The sequence below is a fragment of the Pseudophryne corroboree genome, chromosome 1 (genome assembly GCF_028390025.1).
Source record: "Pseudophryne corroboree isolate aPseCor3 chromosome 1, aPseCor3.hap2, whole genome shotgun sequence".
Lineage (NCBI taxonomy): Eukaryota > Metazoa > Chordata > Amphibia > Anura > Myobatrachidae > Pseudophryne > Pseudophryne corroboree.
In genome coordinates, this window is record NC_086444.1 from 865,292,775 (window position 1) to 865,311,486 (window position 18,712).

Below are 18,712 nucleotides of genomic sequence, written 5' to 3' on the forward strand. Positions count from 1 at the left end.
TAGCAGCAGACACAGTACGTTAGTCCACGGCTGTAGCTACCTCTGTGTCGGCACTCGGCAGTCCATCCATAATTGTATACCACCTACCCGTGGTTTTTTTTTTTCTTTCTTCTTTGTACATACTACTATAGAGTATAGTAGCTTACTGTAGCAGTCTGCGGTGCTGCTGAGCTGACAGTGTCCAGCAGGTCCGTCATCAGTCATCATTACCTAATAAATATATTATCTACCTGTCCGGCTGCAGTACTAGTGATATTATATATACATACATATATATATTGATTTCATCTCATTATCAATCATCCAGTCTATATTAGCAGCAGACACAGTACGTTAGTCCACGGCTGTAGCTACCTCTGTGTCGGCACTCGGCAGTCCATCCATAATTGTATACCACCTACCCGTGGTTTTTTTTTTCTTTCTTCTTTGTACATACTACTATAGTATAGTAGCTTACTGTAGCAGTCTGCGGTGCTGCTGAGCTGACAGTGTCCAGCAGGTCCGTCATCAGTCATCATTACCTAATAAATATATTATCTACCTGTCCGGCTGCAGTACTAGTGATATTATATATACATACATATATATATTGATTTCATCTCATTATCAATCATCCAGTCTATATTAGCAGCAGACACAGTACGTTAGTCCACGGCTGTAGCTACCTCTGTGTCGGCACTCGGCAGTCCATCCATAATTGTATACCACCTACCCGTGTTTTTTTTTTTTTCTTTCTTCTTTGTACATACTACTATAGTATAGTAGCTTACTGTAGCAGTCTGCGGTGCTGCTGAGCTGACAGTGTCCAGCAGGTCCGTCATCAGTCATCATTACCTAATAAATATATTATCTACCTGTCCGGCTGCAGTACTAGTGATATTATATATACATACATATATATATTGATTTCATCTCATTATCAATCATCCAGTCTATATTAGCAGCAGACACAGTACGTTAGTCCACGGCTGTAGCTACCTCTGTGTCAGCACTCGGCAGTCCATCCATAATTGTATACCACCTACCCGTGGTTTTTTTTTTTTCTTTCTTCTTTGTACATACTACTATAGTATAGTAGCTTACTGTAGCAGTCTGCGGTGCTGCTGAGCTGACAGTGTCCAGCAGGTCCGTCATCATTCATCATTACCTAATAAATATATTATCTACCTGTCCGGCTGCAGTACTAGTGATATTATATATACATACATATATATATTGATTTCATCTCATTATCAATCATCCAGTCTATATTAGCAGCAGACACAGTACGTTAGTCCACGGCTGTAGCTACCTCTGTGTCGGCACTCGGCAGTCCATCCATAATTGTATACCACCTACCCGTGGTTTTTTTTTTTTCTTCTTCTTTGTACATACTACTATAGTATAGTAGCTTACTGTAGCAGTCTGCGGTGCTGCTGAGCTGACAGTGTCCAGCAGGTCCGTCATCAGTCATCATTACCTAATAAATATATTATCTACCTGTCCGGCTGCAGTACTAGTGATATTATATATACATACATATATATATTGATTTCATCTCATTATCAATCATCCAGTCTATATTAGCAGCAGACACAGTACGTTAGTCCACGGCTGTAGCTACCTCTGTGTCGGCACTCGGCAGTCCATCCATAAGTATACTAGTATCCATCCATCTCCATTGTTTACCTGAGGTGCCTTTTAGTTGTGCCTATTAAAATATGGAGAACAAAAATGTTGAGGTTCCAAAATTAGGGAAAGATCAAGATCCACTTCCACCTCGTGCTGAAGCTGCTGCCACTAGTCATGGCCGAGACGATGAAATGCCAGCAACGTCGTCTGCCAAGGCCGATGCCCAATGTCATAGTACAGAGCATGTCAAATCCAAAACACCAAATATCAGTAAAAAAAGGACTCCAAAACCTAAAATAAAATTGTCGGAGGAGAAGCGTAAACTTGCCAATATGCCATTTACCACACGGAGTGGCAAGGAACGGCTGAGGCCCTGGCCTATGTTCATGGCTAGTGGTTCAGCTTCACATGAGGATGGAAGCACTCAGCCTCTCGCTAGAAAACTGAAAAGACTCAAGCTGGCAAAAGCACCGCAAAGAACTGTGCGTTCTTCGAAATCCCAAATCCACAAGGAGAGTCCAATTGTGTCGGTTGCGATGCCTGACCTTCCCAACACTGGACGTGAAGAGCATGCGCCTTCCACCATTTGCACGCCCCCTGCAAGTGCTGGAAGGAGCACCCGCAGTCCAGTTCCTGATAGTCAGATTGAAGATGTCAGTGTTGAAGTACACCAGGATGAGGAGGATATGGGTGTTGCTGGCGCTGGGGAGGAAATTGACCAGGAGGATTCTGATGGTGAGGTGGTTTGTTTAAGTCAGGCACCCGGGGAGACACCTGTTGTCCGTGGGAGGAATATGGCCGTTGACATGCCTGGTGAAAATACAAAAAAAATCAGCTCTTCAGTGTGGAGGTATTTCAACAGAAAAGCGGACAACAGGTGTCAAGCCGTGTGTTGCCTTTGTCAAGCTGTAATAAGTAGGGGTAAGGACGTTAACCACCTCGGAACATCCTCCCTTATACGTCACCTGCAGCGCATTCATAATAAGTCAGTGACAAGTTCAAAAACTTTGGGCGACAGCGGAAGCAGTCCACTGACCAGTAAATCCCTTCCTCTTGTAACCAAGCTCACGCAAACCACCCCACCAACTCCCTCAGTGTCAATTTCCTCCTTCCCCAGGAATGCCAATAGTCCTGCAGGCCATGTCACTGGCAATTCTGACGAGTCCTCTCCTGCCTGGGATTCCTCCGATGCATCCTTGCGTGTAACGCCTACTGCTGCTGGCGCTGCTGTTGTTGCTGCTGGGAGTCGATGGTCATCCCAGAGGGGAAGTCGTAAGCCCACTTGTACTACTTCCAGTAAGCAATTGACTGTCCAACAGTCCTTTGCGAGGAAGATGAAATATCACAGCAGTCATCCTGCTGCAAAGCGGATAACTGAGGCCTTGACAACTATGTTGGTGTTAGACATGCGTCCGGCATCCGCCGTTAGTTCACAGGGAACTAGACAATTTATTGAGGCAGTGTGCCCCCGTTACCAAATACCATCTAGGTTCCACTTCTCTAGGCAGGCGATACCGAGAATGTACACGGACGTCAGAAAAAGACTCACCAGTGTCCTAAAAAATGCAGTTGTACCCAATGTCCACTTAACCACGGACATGTGGACAAGTGGAGCAGGGCAGGGTCAGGACTATATGACTGTGACAGCCCACTGGGTAGATGTATGGACTCCCGCCGCAAGAACAGCAGTGGCGGCACCAGTAGCAGCATCTCGCAAACGCCAACTCTTTCCTAGGCAGGCTACGCTTTGTATCACCGCTTTCCAGAATACGCACACAGCTGAAAACCTCTTACGGCAACTGAGGAAGATCATCGCGGAATGGCTTACCCCAATTGGACTCTCCTGTGGATTTGTGGCATCGGACAACGCCAGCAATATTGTGTGTGCATTAAATATGGGCAAATTCCAGCACGTCCCATGTTTTGCACATACCTTGAATTTGGTGGTGCAGAATTTTTAAAAAAACGAGAGGGGCGTGCGAGAGATGCTGTCGGTGGCCAGAAGAATTGCGGGACACTTTCGGCGTACAGGCACCACGTACAGAAGACTGGAGCACCACCAAAAACTACTGAACCTGCCCTGCCATCATCTGAAGCAAGAAGTGGTAACGAGGTGGAATTCAACCCTCTATATGCTTCAGAGGTTGGAGGAGCAGCAAAAGGCCATTCAAGCCTATACAATTGAGCACGATATAGGAGGTGGAATGCACCTGTCTCAAGTGCAGTGGAGAATGATTTCAACGTTGTGCAAGGTTCTGATGCCCTTTGAACTTGCCACACGTGAAGTCAGTTCAGACACTGCCAGCCTGAGTCAGGTCATTCCCCTCATCAGGCTTTTGCAGAAGAAGCTGGAGACATTGAAGGAGGAGCTAACACGGAGCGATTCCGCTAGGCATGTGGGACTTGTGGATGGAGCCCTTAATTCAATTAACAAGGATTCACGGGTGGTCAATCTGTTGAAATCAGAGCACTACATTTTGGCCACCGTGCTCGATCCTAGATTTAAAGCCTACCTTGGATCTCTCTTTCCGGCAGACACAAGTCTGCTGGGGTTGAAAGACCTGCTGGTGAGAAAATTGTCAAGTCAAGCGGAACGCGACCTGTCAACATCTCCTCCTTCACATTCTCCCGCAACTGGGGGTGCGAGGAAAAGGCTCAGAATTCCGAGCCCACCCGCTGGCGGTGATGCAGGGCAGTCTGGAGCGACTGCTGATGCTGACATCTGGTCCGGACTGAAGGACCTGACAACGATTACGGACATGTCGTCTACTGTCACTGCATATGATTCTCTCACCATTGAAAGAATGGTGGAGGATTATATGAGTGACCGCATCCAAGTAGGCACGTCACACAGTCCGTACTTATACTGGCAGGAAAAAGAGGCAATTTGGAGGCCCTTGCACAAACTGGCTTTATTCTACCTAAGTTGCCCTCCCACAAGTGTGTACTCCGAAAGAGTGTTTAGTGCCGCCGCTCACCTTGTCAGCAATCGGCGTACGAGGTTACATCCAGAAAATGTGGAGAAGATGATGTTCATTAAAATGAATTATAATCAATTCCTCCGTGGAGACATTGACCAGCAGCAATTGCCTCCACAAAGTACACAGGGAGCTGAGATGGTGGATTCCAGTGGGGACGAATTGATAATCTGTGAGGAGGGGGATGTACACGGTGATATATCGGAGGATGATGATGAGGTGGACATCTTGCCTCTGTAGAGCCAGTTTGTGCAAGGAGAGATTAATTGCTTCTTTTTTGGTGGGGGTCCAAACCAACCCGTCATTTCAGTCACAGTCGTGTGGCAGACCCTGTCACTGAAATGATGGGTTGGTTAAAGTGTGCATGTCCTGTTTATACAACATAAGGGTGGGTGGGAGGGCCCAAGGACAATTCCATCTTGCACCTCTTTTTTCTTTAATTTTTCTTTGCGTCATGTGCTGTTTGGGGAGGGTTTTTTGGAAGGGACATCCTGCGTGACACTGCAGTGCCACTCCTAGATGGGCCCGGTGTTTGTGTCGGCCACTAGGGTCGCTTATCTTACTCACACAGCTACCTCATTGCGCCTCTTTTTTTCTTTGCGTCATGTGCTGTTTGGGGAGGGTTTTTTGGAAGGGACATCCTGCGTGACACTGCAGTGACACTCCTAGATGGGCCCGGTGTTTGTGTCGGCCACTAGGGTCGCTTATCTTACTCACACAGCTACCTCATTGCGCCTCTTTTTTTCTTTGCGTCATGTGCTGTTTGGGGAGGGTTTTTTGGAAGGGACATCCTGCGTGACACTGCAGTGACACTCCTAGATGGGCCCGGTGTTTGTGTCGGCCACTAGGGTCGCTTATCTTACTCACACAGCTACCTCATTGCGCCTCTTTTTTTCTTTGCGTCATGTGCTGTTTGGGGAGGGTTTTTTGGAAGGGACATCCTGCGTGACACTGCAGTGACACTCCTAGATGGGCCCGGTGTTTGTGTCGGCCACTAGGGTCACTTATCTTACTCACACAGCTACCTCATTGCGCCTCTTTTTTTCTTTGCGTCATGTGCTGTTTGGGGAGGGTTTTTTGGAAGGGACATCCTGCGTGACACTGCAGTGCCACTCCTAGATGGGCCCAGTGTTTGTGTCGGCCACTAGGGTCGCTTATCTTACTCACACAGCTACCTCATTGCGCCTCTTTTTTTCTTTGCGTCATGTGCTGTTTGGGGAGGGTTTTTTGGAAGGGACATCCTGCGTGACACTGCAGTGACACTCCTAGATGGGCCCGGTGTTTGTGTCGGCCACTAGGGTCGCTTATCTTACTCACACAGCTACCTCATTGCGCCTCTTTTTTACTTTGCGTCATGTGCTGTTTGGGGAGGGTTTTTTGGAAGGGACATCCTGCGTGACACTGCAGTGACACTCCTAGATGGGCCCGGTGTTTGTGTCGGCCACTAGGGTCGCTTATCTTACTCACACAGCTACCTCATTGCGCCTCTTTTTTTCTTTGCGTCATGTGCTGTTTGGGGAGGGTTTTTTGGAAGGGACATCCTGCGTGACACTGCAGTGCCACTCCTAGATGGGCCCAGTGTTTGTGTCGGCCACTAGGGTCGCTTATCTTACTCACACAGCTACCTCATTGCGCCTCTTTTTTTCTTTGCATCATGTGCTGTTTGGGGAGGGTTTTTTGGAAGGGACATCCTGCGTGACACTGCAGTGACACTCCTAGATGGGCCCGGTGTTTGTGTCGGCCACTAGGGTCGCTTATCTTACTCACACAGCTACCTCATTGCGCCTCTTTTTTTCTTTGCGTCATGTGCTGTTTGGGGAGGGTTTTTTGGAAGGGACATCCTGCGTGACACTGCAGTGACACTCCTAGATGGGCCCGGTGTTTGTGTCGGCCACTAGGGTCGCTTATCTTACTCACACAGCTACCTCATTGCGCCTCTTTTTTTCTTTGCGTCATGTGCTGTTTGGGGAGGGTTTTTTGGAAGGGACATCCTGCGTGACACTGCAGTGACACTCCTAGATGGGCCCGGTGTTTGTGTCGGCCACTAGGGTCGCTTATCTTACTCACACAGCTACCTCATTGCGCCTCTTTTTTTTCTTTGCATCATGTGCTGTTTGGGGAGGGTTTTTTGGAAGGGACATCCTGCGTGACACTGCAGTGACACTCCTAGATGGGCCCGGTGTTTGTGTCGGCCACTAGGGTCGCTTAGCTTAGTCATCCAGCGACCTAGGTGCAAATTTTAGGACTAAAAATAATATTGTGAGGTGTGAGGTATTCAGAATAGACTGAAAATGAGTGTAAATTATGGTTTTTGAGGTTAATAATACTTTGGGATCAAAATGACCCCCAAATTCTATGATTTAAGCTGTTTTTTAGGGTTTTTTGAAAAAAACACCCGAATCCAAAACACACCCGAATCCGACAAAAAAAATTCGGTGAGGTTTTGCCAAAACGCGGTCGAACCCAAAACACGGCCGCGGAACCGAACCCAAAACCAAAACACAAAACCCGAAAAATTTCCGGCGCTCATCTCTAGTTATAAGTAAATTATAACAAGCTGTTATATCCGGCCGTAGCTGATCATACAATTCACTAAATTAATAAATGTGATGAAAAGGATCTAAACATTCCATCTTTTTGCATTATCATATACATAAAATCATGTGCATTGACACCTATATTACCCTATGAATACTACCCCTGTACTATATAATTCCTATAAATAGATACATTTGCTCATGTGAATCTAAGTGTAAATAATGATGAACTTGTGTATATGAATGATCTGCCTCTAATATTATTATATTAGAGGCAGATCATTCATATACACAAGTTCATAATTATTTACACTTAGATTCACACGAGAAAATTTATCTATTTATAGGAATTATATAGTACAGGGGTAGTATTCATAGGGTAATATAGGTGTCAATGCACATGATTTTATGTATATGATAATCCAAAAAGATGGAATGTTTAGATCCTTTTCATCACATTTATTAATTTAGTGAATTGTATGATCAGCTACGGCCGGAAATAACAGCTTGTTATAATTTACTTATAACCTGTTTATTGTTTACCATTATAGTGTATATGGTAGGATTAGTTTGTTTTTTTGTATATCTTTATAGGATTCCACAATAGCTCACAATTTCCCAATTATTTATAACACACACAGTCAATAACTTCTGTCCCAGTACATGGGATCGATCTGGAGTGAGTGACCCTTAGCGTCAATTCAATGACGTTCGGGACACAACAGACTATCCACAACATCCATTTTGTGCAACTCCCCATAACACATTTATAGTATAAGAAGTGAACACCAACATCCACCACTCTCTATTAGAATCTGTATGATATGAGCATTAGGGTGCATAATATAGAGGTTTGGTTTGACTTCATACTTTCCAATAAGAATCTTTATCATTTTTTACGTATTTAAATCAATTACACTGCCACTATTATTATAAAAAAAGATTTAATTTATTTCATTCTTTGTTTGATCGGAATTTTAATATTTTTCCAACTTAATGTAGACATATGTTCTGTGGAACACAATACTTACCCAGAAAACCTTTAAGTATTTAATTTATCAATTAAGATATTTACAGTACGACCAGTTGCGGGACTCCGATCACGTGATCGGAGCTACGTAACACAGGAACACGTGATCGGAGCATCACTCCATACTTATGTCAGTCTGTGACGCTAGCGGAGGGTCCCGTAATCACACTCCGGTCAGACAGGCCAACATTAGGAATGGTTGTGAAAAAAAGCACATGACTGTTTACGCTGCAGGGATTGGTGATACTCACCTTTCAAATAACGGCGGCGGGAGATAATCGGGTTCAGCCTCGTTAAAGCTGCTCCCGTACAGCGAAACGTGCACGTCGGCGTTTCAGAGGCATACCGCACTCCATATATATTAATGCAATGTTGTAATATGTATAAGATATTTAAACAAATGTAATAGGTACCTATATTGCTACTATCAGAGACAGCAAGATAGCAGCCTGTTTGTAAGAGTCACAGTTAAATGTAGGAGAAATACCCAGGTTTAAACCCATACAAGCAACCTATATCCATCGGCATAAATTTATTGCTGATCCAATGTGATGTTGTATGCTGTGTAAATATTTCTACACCCCGCTATTCAGTAACTGCACGGTCATTAGTACAATCACGGCAGACAGGATAGAGACAGTAGACCGCTTATAAGAACGGTTAAAGTCAGTGCAGGACATCCTAGTTATTGCAAAGGGAATTCCTAGGGTTAAACCCACATAATAACATAATGGTGATGACATTCAACCGTAGCCGGACAAGATAAGATTCTACTATAAGTTTATGAACATATATAAAGGTCCACTTTTTTACTATCTTTCCACGTAGTTAGGTGTGATCAACTTTAAGAGATATCTGTACGAGCTATGTTAAAATAATACATTGTAGACCTTGCAGTCCTCTTCATGAGCCTTCATTGCAACAATTGTTGCTCCTTTTCCAATAAAAGTATAAGGTCAAAGAGAAACAAAATATTCTCTTCTGGTAAAAGTCAACCCATCTGAATACTATTCAATAGCAACACACGAAACACAGTTCTATTGTATTTTATTTCGGAATAAATACAGGAGGAGTACTTAACATCATCATGTATATGAATTAAATCCTATATCCTCCTGGTTTGTCCTGATTAAAAGTGAGCACAGCTCATGATATATTTTAAAGTATTAATACCCCTATAAGGAACTGTGTCAAACAAGTGCAATACAAGATATCTACCTGATTAATTCTGACATAAGCACAGGAGCAATAAGTGATATCATGAAGTATATGAACTAATTTCTGCACTTTTTTGATCTACCTATTATTGCAGTAAGGGTTTATGACAATACCAATACAAACACGACACACCCTTATATTTTTCTATGTGGAATAAGGAATAATTCAAGGTATTATTTGGACCAATTATGCTCAATGTAGTCTGTGCACAGCATGATAACTGCTGAATACGACTGATGCACAGATATTTATACCCCCATAAGGATTGAGCTACGATAGAGGTTAAATACCTATTGGCCGGCTACTGTCCCTATGAGGATTAAAATAATACCCTGTAACTAAACCAGTTACATAAGGATTACTTCATTTGTGATGATACTTTATAGGTACCTTGAGGCATGCATTAAAAATAACCCTCAAAGAATTATTTGGCTCGGATTTCACACATTAAAATATACAACTGCAGGAGTCATTGTGGTTTTGCCTCTTTTTAAGAATTTTTTTTCACAATATTTCATTCTTTATCACTTATCTGTTTGTATGTGTCAAATTTTAACCTCTATATTTTGCTGTATGTGTCCTACTTAAGAGGACCACCGTTATATTAAAGTGAGCAATACAAGCTATGTTTTATGATACTGATTAATCTAACAAATTAATTTTGTGCACCCAACTAAATAACCGTCTTCTAGTTCTCCTATTGCATTGTAACCATGCATTTGCAAGGTCCAGAGCCGGCGCCAGCCGCTCAGCAAAGGGATGCAGTGCAGGGAAGCGCCAGGAATGGAGAGGCGCTCTCCCTGTGCTGCATCCCCGCACTGAGCTGATGTCCCCTTGCTGCTGCCGGGTGCTGCTGCGCCTGTCACACTCTATGACAGGCAGCGGCGCTAGCAGCATGAAGCCTCCTCTTCCCTCCCCTGTGTCAGTGCAGTGTGCTGACCTAAAAGGGGGTGGAGCTTCATGGAACTTGGGGCCGGGGCTACATAGGACCAGGCTGAACAGGAAGATGATCTGCTTCAGCTCCAGCCTGCCAGACTTCCTTAGGTAAGAGTGTGAGTAAGTGAAAGTATGGGTGTATGCAGGGGTTAAAGTGAGCCGGAACAGGGTGGAACTGTGTACCGACAGTTCCACTTGGAGATAGAACGCAGTTCCGCCTCCTCCGGCTCACCTAACCTGATGTCCCGGCGCTACAAAGTGGCAAACTACTGGGGGCATTACTACAAGGGGCAATCTACAGGAGGGCTAAACTACTGGCGGCAGTAATACTTGGGGCATTACTACTGGGGCTAAATTACAAGGGGGAAAACAACAGGAGCTAAACTACTGGGGGCATAACTACAGGGTGGCAAACTACAGGGGGCATTACTACAAGGGGGCAAACTACTGGGGGCATTACTAATGGGGGCTATCTTCTGGGGGCAAACTACATGGGGGCTAAACTACAGGGGCTAAACAACTGGGGGCACAACTGCAGGGGGCGTTACCACTGTGGACTAAACTACAGGGGGAGTAAACTACCAGTGTCATAACTGCAGGGGCATTACCAGTGGGGGCATAACTACTGGGGCTAAACTACAGGGGGCTAAATGACTGGGGGCATTACTACAGGCAACATTACTACTGGGGACAATAATACACAGGGTCATTACCATTTAGGGCATTACTGATGGGTGCACTTCTAATGAGGGCATTGTAAAAGGGGCACTTCATAAGGGTCACCACTCCTGGGGACTTAAGGGGCACTACTAATGCGGACATTGCATAAGGGGCACTACTACTGTGGGCATTGTATAAGGGGTGCTACTGCTGTGGGCATTACTGTATGTGTATTACGGCATGCTACTAGTGCTTGAAGTGGGCCAGTATACAATGGTATGGTATATCGGCACTTCTTTGAGCACTGCAGGGCTGACAAAGAAGCTGAGCTCCCGGTCCGCCCTCCGTCCCTACCATTGCTGCCACACTGGAAGCCCTGGTTTCAGACTCCCAGCTGCAGCGGATCTGGGACCAGGCCGGCTTTATTATCCCTAGTTCAAATCTGTCGCTGATTGGCTTCTGGTCCGCGGCAGTTTTGAAATATTAGAGCCGTGGTCACAGGAGCTAAATGCAGCGGCAGGGATAATAAAGCCAGCCTGGTCCCAGATCCGCTGCAGCCGCCCTCAGCCTCCTCTGCCACCCTGCCCTCGGACCTCTGCACGTGCACAGCCTCCTCCTCCGCACTATCTCTGAGGCCCACAGCCTCCTCCAGCCCACTTCAACCACAGCCTACTCATCCACCGCGCCGCAGACCACCGTCGCTGCTAAACAGGTAATCTTACCCTGCTGCCTTTCTCTCTCCCTAGTCCCTACTGTATGCCCTTGCTGTCCCTCTCTCTGTCACTCTCCCTGTCCCTGCTGTCACTTTCCATGTCCCTGCTGTCACTCTCCATGTCCCTTCTGTCACTCTCCCTGTACCTGCTGTCACTCTCACTGTCCCTCTGTCACTCTATAATGTAAATTTTGGCTCATACCGTGTGCTATAATGTGAATTTCAGCTCATTCTGTGTGCTATAATGTGAATTTTGGCTCATACTGTGTGGTATAATGGGAATTTCGGCTCATACTATGTGGGAAAGTAGTATGGTATGCCAGCGGCAAGGCTCCCGGCGACCAGCATACCAGCGCCAGAAGCCCAACCGCCGGCATACCGTCAGCGTGGCGAGCACAAATGAACCCCTTGTGGGCCCGCTGCGGGCACGGTGGCGCACTACGCGCACCACGCTATTTATTCTCCTTCCAGGGGGGTCATGGACCCCCACAATTGAGAAAAAGTGCTGGTATGCCGGTTGTCGGGATTCCGGCACCGGTATACTGTGCGCTGGGATCCCGACAGTCGGCAACCTGAAGACCACCCCTGTGTGGAATAATGTGAAAGGGGCACCAGTAAAGGGTCCTACTATTGTGGTGCATAATGTGTATAAGGGGTATATGGTGTGGTAAACTACACTGAAGGACACACCCCTTTTGAATGGCCACGTCCCCTTTTCAGGAGCGCGCGCGGCTTTGGCGCACATAATTACAACCTTCACTTTTCCATACCCCCACTTCAAAATTTCCACTTGGTTGCTACTACTGTGGGCATTATTACTATTGTGTGACCACGCCCCTTTCTTTTTGAGACCACACCCCATTTACAAGACCACACCACCTTTTGCAATACCTTTATTACATGGGAGACATGGGGAGGGGGGTGAGTTCCACCACCTCTCTAGGACCACTTTAAGCACTGGGTGTATGTATGTGTGTGTATGTGTAATATATGTGTGACTGTGTATGTGTGTAATGTATGTATGTGTGTGTGTGTATCTGTGTGTGTGACTGTGCAGCATAATGTGTGTAAGCGTAACTGCTACAGGGGGTGTTACGTGTGTAAGTGTCACTGGTACAGGGGGGCGTTACGTGTATAAGCGTCCCTGGTACAGGGGGGCGTTACATGTGTACGTGTAACGGGTACAGGGTGGCATTACATGTGTAAGCATTACTGGTACAGGGGGTGTTGCGTCATTGGTACAGCGGGCGTTACGTGTGTAAGCATCACTAGTACAGGGGGGCATTACGTGTGTAAGCATCACTGGTACAGAGGGCGTTACATGTGTAAGCATCACTGGTACAGAGGGCGTTACATGTGTAAACGTCACTGGTACAGGTAGCATTACTTGTGTAAGCGGCACTACTACAGAGAGCATTATATGTATATGTGTCACTGATTCAGGGGGCGTTATGTGCGCTGTCCCTTTATAAAGTATGGGAGGGCGCAAATTTATAGTTTGCAGGAGGGCGCCGAACACCCTAGCACCGGCCCTGGCCAGGTCCACAATTTGTGACTGTCAGAAGTACAACACATAGGTTCACATATAACATATACGGCAATACCCAAAGACTGAAAGTCCTTTTTGTGAAGGGTAAATTACTGTTTCCTTTTCAAAGCCAAGTAGAGTATACCCCACTGTATCTAATTTCATAAAGCTCCGTCTGCAACCGAAAATTTATTTTTTACTCCTTAAAACTGGGCACATTGTTGTGCAGATTACATAATCTGCCCGACTACTTAAATTTATCTCATTAATTCATATAACTACTGTATCCTTGTTTTCATTTCAGAATTTGACATACAGAAAGTATAGTAATGGGTGTATATGCCAGTAAATTTCATGAAAGTGGAGGTAAAACGCTTCTGGAGTCAACAGATCCTTCACAACCCAACTGGATCAGTGCACATGCTGAAACCTGTAAATGTGAGTAGCAGCAAATGTTTTTATTTCAAGGGCAATGTCAACAAAATAAATATGTAAATGTTAAAGACTCAGTTGTATGTGTTCCCAATCTCCCGTCTAAAGGTGCGGAAGATCGCCGGGCACAATTCAAATGTTTATTTTTTATAGCACTGATCTCGCCCAGAGAGGACGTGTTTAGCTGTGCAAAATGGCTACACCCGACCAGAGTGCTGGCCGAGAAGCAAAAAGTGCCATTTGGGTGCCCAAACGGGTCACTTTTTGAACATTTCAGCTCGCCAGCTGCAAGCTGAAATGTGTATCCTCAAGTCTTATCGTGCTCGGACAGATTAACAATTGAATTGCTCCATTGGGAGCAGGGGCGTATTAACAGCAGCCGACACCTGGCAGTGCAATAGCGTCTGAGCACTAGGGGGGCACAGACCCTATTGCACATGCGCAAATATCAGAGAAAATGGGCGCTGCGCCATTTCCCTGGAGATTTGTGGAGAGATGCTGCCACCAGTGGGGGACTCTGGAGAGGTGAGTGTTGAAAAATTGGGTGCAGGGTGTGCGGTGTGGGCCACCATGGACCCCGGTGTCCTGTGTGCACTGCACACACTGCGCCCATTATAGATACGCTACTGGTTGGGCACCATCTAGTGGTGGTTGCAAGGAGATACAATTGAATTCCCCCATACAGTATTATTTGTCGGTTTAAATAAATACATATGATAATGCATTAGTTAGATAAACTCTAGTAAAGACAAAGGGGCCTATTTATTAAAGAATATTTGTGGGATAACTCCGAAATAACTGAATGTATCTACATAAGACCGCAGCAGATATCGATCGCAAAAGCAGCCCCCACAGGTTTCTAGGTTTGCTGAAAATGATATACTAGTCAGTGCCCTCTAGACTACTAGAAAATGGATAATTCCTATGTATAGATAACCATTGGCTTTCCATCTGTCATTAAACAACAGTATGCTGGAGAGGAATAAGTTGCCAAACTGTTCTATACAATACTGCTTGAGTTAAAGGATGCTGGTTAACACGATTCATTGTCATCAGCATGTCAGTAATGTTATTAGTTACTCACCTGTACTGGAATCTGTGCGTAGGTCTGTGAAGACAATTTGCTGACCACCAAGTAATATCTGGTGGTTATACTGTATATGCATAATCAAGTAAGGATTACATATAGACCCTTTCAGGAGTTTTACAGGTAATACTGTACATTTGTCATTTACCACAATAATATCATGGGGCTGCCTTGGGTATATATATTTCGGGTTCCGGTCTGAAGATCGACAGTGTCTAGGTCGACAATGTTTAGGTCGACCACTATAGGTCGACAGTCACTAGGTCGACATGGATGGAAGGTCGACAGGGTTTCTAGGTCGACATGTGCTAGGTCGACATGTCTAAAGGTCGACATGAGTTTTTAAAAAAAAATTTTTTTTTGGATTTTTTTCATACTTAACGATCCATGTGGACTACGATTGGAACGGTAAAGTGTGCCGAGCGAAGCGGTAGCAGAGCGAAGGCACCATGCCCGAAGCATGGCGAGCGAAGCGAGCCATGCGAGGGGACGCGGTGCACTAATTTGGGGTCCCGGTCACTTTACGAAGAAAACGACACAAAAAAAATAAAAAAATCCTCATGTCGACCTTTAGACCTGTCGACCTAGCACATGTCAACCTAGAAACCCTGTCGACCTTCCATCCATGTCGACCTAGTGACTGTCGACCTATAGTGGTCGACCTAAACATTGTCGACCTAGACACTGTCGATAAAACGAACCACACCCATATATTTCTCCTTCATCCACCAGGGTCCACTGGAGTGCAGATACAATGGGGATATAGTAGGCAGTAACTGGGAGCTGACACTTTAAATTTATAACCATGTGACTAGCTCCTCCCCTACTATGTCCCCCCTTCAAGCCAGTCTTTAATTTGTGCCCAAGGGAGCTAGTTCACTGTTGGGACTTCTGAAGATTTTTTATTCTTTTTTTTTTTTTTTACACTCACAGACTGCCAGCTCTGCCTCTGGAGCTGCCAGCGGGGTCCCATCGCAGCTGCGTGCAGCTTGGGATGGTCCCCGGCTGAAGGAGACGCTAGCTCTCCGGAGACTGGCCGGACACCTCTGCGTGCGGCGCGTGTCGAGGCCGCTCCGTCAGCAGAAGATCCTGGCAGCACTGCAGCGGTAAGTATCAGTGGACGGACACCGCTGCATGCAACTTAAAAAGAGGTGCCTATGCAGTTTTGGGCGCCATAACGGGGGGGAGGAGCCTAGTCCTGCTCTGCACAGCGGGTTCAGCACCTTCCCCCGCTCCCTGGCCGTGGCTCGCTTTGCCGGCGGGGGATGCGTGGCGCCCCCAGCTCCGATGGCGCTGGAGGTTGTAAGATTTAAATTGTGCGCCATAACTGGGGGGCGGAGCTTAATCCCGACAGAGGGCTTCAGATCCCTGCGGCTCTGTACGCGCTGGCGGCCATTTCCTCACTGCAGGGGAAACCTCTACCCGGACTCCGCTGCTTGCTGTGAAAGTACAGTGTAGCTTTTTCAGTGATTACAAGGTAACAGCTAACTTCACAGCATTCCCTTGGCAATTTGTTACTGCGCTAGCGCCGATGATTTTAAACATAGGTGCCATATCGGGTGGGGGGGGGCTTAAACCCAACTTCGGCCCTTTAGTCAGTGCCCCATTGTCCAAAGGGGCTAGTGCTGTTAATTAAACACAGAGCCCAGTTAGGCTCACTGAGTATTTACTGTTAAAATAACATATATAGCGGTTACAGCCGGCCGCGGCTCACAACTTCCACCAGAATTTATTTTAATAATAGGGACATCCAGGTACAGACCTGGCTTCACGTCCCACATAACTTCACCTCGCCACATCAAATTTTCCCCAGCTTTTCTCACAGGCTGGCCTCCATTTTGGGCAACCAGCGGAGCTTCCGAGAAACATGCATTGCACCTGTTCTTCCTAATTTACCAGTACACTACATACAGGGCGGGTATTGCCTTCCCTTTACCATTCCTTTGTACTAATGCTGTTTGTAATTTGGGAAATGTGTGTGGCATCAGACAAACAGCCTCTGTGGCTCAGTATGCTAATAGCGGGGACATCTGAAGACAGAGAAGTGAAACTGTTATAGTGCAGGGATTACATGGGCTACACTTTTTTAACCCTCCTTTTCTCTTTTCGTTTAACTAAACGTAACACCCAGGACAGTTAGAGAATTCCCTGTTATGTGAGGTTTGTGCGGTGGAACCATCTGCTTAGCCCTCAACGCAGTTGCAGAACACTCCTGTTTGAACCGCTCAGCTTATGCAGGTAATGTCACTGTTAACCAGAGACCCCGTCCGTCATTTCTCCTCTCCAGGTTTCTATAAGGAGGTTGCTAACCTCCAGGTTACACGACTCTGCGGATGTGAAGCCTCTCTTGGCGAGATGATAGATGTCCAGAATACTGATGACGTCGATTTTCAGTGGAGTCTGAACCAGTGTCTCAGGGTATCGAGGCAGTTCGTCTGGTGCTGCAGGTAAAGGAGTCGGAACTGGTCACTTCAGGTTCCTCGGGGTTTGGCGCCAATGAAGAAATGACAGCGACTTTTCCTGTTTCGAATGAGCTGGATGTGCTCCGGTCGGCTGCCTGGAGGCATCCGGATGCACAATTTCAGGTATTAAACAATGTTTGTTTTCCTATACTTTCCCCGCAGACAGTAGGAAATGATATGAGACCTCTCCAATTGTATACCCCTCGATATATCGCCGGACCAAGAAGCTGCCGGTTCCTGGTGCAACCTTGCTGAAGGAGCCATCTCAGAGAAATAGGCAGCAGCATGGGTTCTGCTTTGTCTGGCGCAGGTAGGTTGTTGAGGAACAATTGTCCTCTGGGTTACAGGACGGTTTGCATCAGGATCAGCTGATACCTTTGGCAGATCAGATTCACGAATCTGCTTTATATTCTTTTAAGGTCTCCAAGGAAGGCTGTATCCTCGGAGCCTGAATTTCCACTTGGGCTATCCTAACCCGACGACCTTTAGGGCTACGACAGTTACAGACAGATATTGCATCCTAGTGGGCAGCAGAGGCGTTGTCCTTTACGGGCCTAGTCGGGAAGGATCTTCCTGCCTGGATTTCTCAGGCCATTGGGGGTAAGTCCACTTTTCTTTCCCCTTCCGCTGCTCCAGCTCCAAGACGGACCTATACCGGTCTTTCCTTTCGATCCTTCCGTGCCTCTTCTAGGTTTCAAGTCCATGACAGGGGCGGTGCCTCCGTCACCAGGGGATTTCGAAATAAGATGCCGAGGTTCAACAACCTTGGACCAGTCTGATTGTAGGTCCTCCAACACATCCACCGCAGGTCGGGCCTCCCTCCCACCTGGGAGATCCCAGGGTAGGCCCATGTCTGTGGTTTTTCTGGGAGGCCTGGGTATGCTTGGGTTAGGTTTCTCATCACTTGCGGTTACATACTCTATTTTGGAATCCATCCGCCTCAGTGTTTCCCTACCACGGGTTTGCAGGTTTCCGTCGACAAGAGAGTCGTACTGCAGGCTGCGTCCCAGTTGCTTCTATCCGCAAGGGTGCTGATCCCTGTTTCCACACATCATTGGAAACGGGGCGATTTCTCAGGCCTTTGTTTTTTCCCGTACCGAAGCCAGTTGGTTCGGCCAGGCCTATTCTGAACTCATAATCCCTTCAGTATGTGATTGCCAGTTTGGAGCAAAAAGGGTTTAGGCGTCCTTAGTCATCTAGCCTGCTTACTGGTTCCCATTGTGTTTCCTCATCGGCCTTTTCTCCGATTCGCAGTACAGGATACACGGGTCTCATTTATGCTCCTAGTACAGTTTTCTGCTTTTAGGGATGGTTCTCAACATGGTCTGTCAGAGGATTTTTCCTTCCTCAGGACCAGTTCCACTCTCTTAAGCCAGGTGTGGCACTGAGAGAGGTCACCTATATCATCCTCTGAGCAGAGGACAAGAATCTTCATTCCACGCCAGGTAGGGCACCCTGGTGAGTGGACATTCCCCGGAGTTTCGTCAGCTGGTCCGCTGTTGGTGGAGACCTCGGATCGAC

The 18,712-nt window shown here is 46.4% G+C and overlaps 1 protein-coding gene across 1 annotated transcript in view; it reads left to right on the forward strand.

Annotated features, from left to right (window-relative positions):
* LOC134957703 (uncharacterized) overlaps window positions 1-18,712 on the forward strand; it is a 685,812-nt gene that overhangs the window by 14,998 nt on the left and 652,102 nt on the right. The window contains exon 2 of the mRNA XM_063939838.1: window positions 13,515-13,648. Coding sequence (XP_063795908.1) covers window positions 13,540-13,648 — 109 coding nt within the window. The 5' untranslated portion in view covers window positions 13,515-13,539. The remainder of the gene's footprint in view (window positions 1-13,514; window positions 13,649-18,712) is intronic.